The following is a 3,144-nucleotide window of genomic DNA, read 5'->3' on the forward strand; positions in this document are numbered from 1 at the left end:
AATTTCTAACATTCAAGTGTATATTTTCATATAGGTTAATTATATACATGTAGGTTGATACAATGTTCTTTCAACCTTCATGAAATATTCCTTTGTCCCTTGGTGTGTGCATGTGTGTGAATTTTTTAAATTTCAGTATGCCTTTATTTTTTTAATTTTTGAATTATGTATTTAGTCACATGTTCTTTTAGATATCCATGAATAGAGTGTATAGGAAATATGGATGTCAAAACAAAGAAAGACTTACAGAAAACTAATAATCACTATTTATTTATCAAGAGTAGGAGGAAGAAAGGGGGAATGAAGAAAATTACCAATATCCACGATTTTCAAATAAAACTGAAAGTTTTGCCCCATGGTCTTAGTAGGTCCCACTGGGGAGAATACCTGTATGCTTTTCTATGCTTGGAATAGTGAATCTGATAAAGATTGTTTGCTGAGTCTAACAAAAACATGGCTCCAATCTTATTTGCTCGAACTTTAAATTTGTCATTTCTACTTTCATCACTTTTTATTTTTCAGTATCCCTTTAAACTACTAATGTTTACCTTCACAGCCAAAAAAATAAGACTGAACAAAATATTAATAGATTAATTAATGTGTACTCTGCTTAGTCACTCAGTCATGGCCGACTCTTTGTGACCCCATGGATTGTAGCCCACCAGGCTCCTCTGTCCATGGGGATTCTCCAAGCAAGAATTCTGGAGTAGGTTACCATGCTCTCCTCCAGGGGATTTTCCCAACCCAGGGATCAAACCCAGGTCTCCCATACTGCAGGCAGATTCTTTACTATCTGAGCCACCAGGGAAACCAAAAATTAATCAATAATAATCTCTTAATATTATTTGTACTTCATCATTTATCCATACCACAATCAAAAGCTTCTCTATTTCCTTAAAAATACAACCAGCTTATCTAAATCAGTATCTGATCTTGTACCCAATATTGCATATTATTGTTATGTCCCCTGAATTTCTCCTTATCCTTTTCTTGATCCTGGCTTATTGATGAGACCAGACCAATTGTTCTGTGGAATGATTCACCTTGAATTTGTCTGATTGCTTCCTTGTGGTGTCATTTAACTAGTTCTTCCATCCTCTGCATGTGATCAATCTGTTTTAACCATTGTGCTTTCATTCTGTTTCTGATCTCACCAGATGCAGCATTCTTGTCTAATCAAAACTATAGCATGATGTCTGAATTCATCCTCATCGGCTTCTCCAACTTCCCTCAGCATCTCCTGCCTGCCTTCTTCCTGCTGTACCTGCTGATGTACCTGTTCACGCTGCTGGGGAACCTGCTCATCATGGGCACCGTCTGGAGGGAGCACAGCCTCCACACCCCCATGTACCTCTTCCTGTGTGCCCTCTCCATCTCCGAGATCCTGTTCACTGTTGCGGTCACTCCTTACATGCTGGTTCACATGCTCTCCACCCATCACTCCATCACCTTTGTGGCCTGTGCCAGCCAGATGTTCTTCTCCTTTACGTTTGGCTTCACCCACTCCTTCCTGCTCATGATCATGGGCTATGACCGCTACGTGGCCATCTGCCACCCCCTGCGCTACAACGTGCTCATGAGCACCCGTGACTGTGCCCACCTTGTGTCCTGCTGCTGGGCTGGTGGCTCAGTCATGGGGATGATGGTGACCCTGATCATTTTTCACCTCACCTTCTGTAGGTCTAAGGAGATACACCATTTTTTCTGCCATGTGCTTTCCCTCTTGAAGTTGGCCTGTGGGAAGGAGACAGCCTCTGTCACCATGGGTGTGATCATGATTTGTGTTACAGCCCTGATGGGGTGCTTATTCCTAATCTTTCTCTCCTATGTCTTCATCGTGGCTGCCATCTTGAGGATCCCCTCCGCTGAGGGCCGGCACAAGACCTTCTCCACCTGTGTCTCCCACCTCACCATAGTGGTCGTGCACTACGGTTTTGCCTCCATCATCTACCTCAAGCCCAAAGGCCCCCATTCCATGGACAATAACACTCTGCTGGCCACCACCTACACAGTCTTCACCCCCTTTCTTAGCCCCATCATTTTCAGCCTCAGGAATAAAGAGCTGAAGAATGCCATAAAGAGAAGCTTCTGCAGAACCTTCTGTCCCCTAAGTTCCTGATGGCAAGTTTGAAAGAAGGGTTGGAAATAATAATGTCTGTCTTTATAATACTTTTTTAATGATTCTGGTCTGTAAAATACCCACACTCCATAGAAGTTTGGTGCATACTAGCTTTATTTATCTCAAATTTTTCTCCCTCTTGCATTCTCTCAAGCCATCCTAGTCTCCTATTTATACCCAGTGAGATTAACTCCATCTCGTTATCTGTGCCTAAGAATGTGTTCTCTATCTATAGGCAGGAGGGAAGCACCACATGGATGTGTCAGGACCCTGATGCACATGATTCTTTTTGAATGGATTAGCAAGAGAAGATTTTATTTTCCCATCCCCCAAAATAAGAATAAAATAAACAAAACACAATAAGAAATGCCACCAGAATTGGATCTTTTCCATATGTCAAGGACCATGTCTAGTGTTTTATCGTCATTATTATTTAAATCATAAGAAATGCACAAAAGAAAATAAAGCATTTGTTTCTAAGAAAAAGTGATTTGCTCCTTCATCTTGGCCTCTCCCCCTTGGTTTATGATTCTTTTAATATGCTTCTGAACTTGGCTTACTAGTATTTTGTTGAGATTACTTGAATTTATATTTATCAAGGATATTGGCCAGTAATTTTCTATTCTAGTATTGTTGTTATCTGACTTTGGTACAATGGCAAAGCTGGCATTGTTAATGAATTTGGAAGTATCCCCTCTTCAACTTTTTGGAAGAGTTTGAAAGTGATTGGCATTGATCCTTTGGTAACATTTACCTGTGAAATCATTTGGTTCTGGGCTTTTCTTTGTTGCAAAATTTTTGATTGCTTGTTCAATTTCTTTACTTGTTATTGATCTGTTCACATTTTCTAATTCTCATGAGTCAGTCTTGGTAGGTTTTATGTTTGGAGGAATTTATCATCTCTTCTAGGTTGTCCAATTTGTTGGTGTGTAATTGTTCATAATAGTCTCTTCTGTTTTTTGCATTCCTATGGTATCAGTTTTAATGTCTGCATTTACATTTTTTATTTTATTTGAGCCTTCTTT

The 3,144-nt window shown here is 39.9% G+C and overlaps 1 protein-coding gene across 1 annotated transcript; it reads left to right on the forward strand.

Moving 5' to 3' along the window:
* The first annotated feature begins 1,174 nt into the window (after window positions 1-1,174).
* Window positions 1,175-2,119, forward strand: LOC122439364 (olfactory receptor 10H4-like). The gene has a single exon (XM_043464436.1). It carries the CDS (start codon window positions 1,190-1,192, stop codon window positions 2,117-2,119), a length of 930 nt encoding a protein of 309 aa, XP_043320371.1. The 5' UTR covers window positions 1,175-1,189.
* The last annotated feature ends 1,025 nt before the right edge of the window (window positions 2,120-3,144 follow it).

The sequence above is a fragment of the Cervus canadensis genome, chromosome 4, assembly GCF_019320065.1.
Source record: "Cervus canadensis isolate Bull #8, Minnesota chromosome 4, ASM1932006v1, whole genome shotgun sequence".
Taxonomy (NCBI): domain Eukaryota; kingdom Metazoa; phylum Chordata; class Mammalia; order Artiodactyla; family Cervidae; genus Cervus; species Cervus canadensis.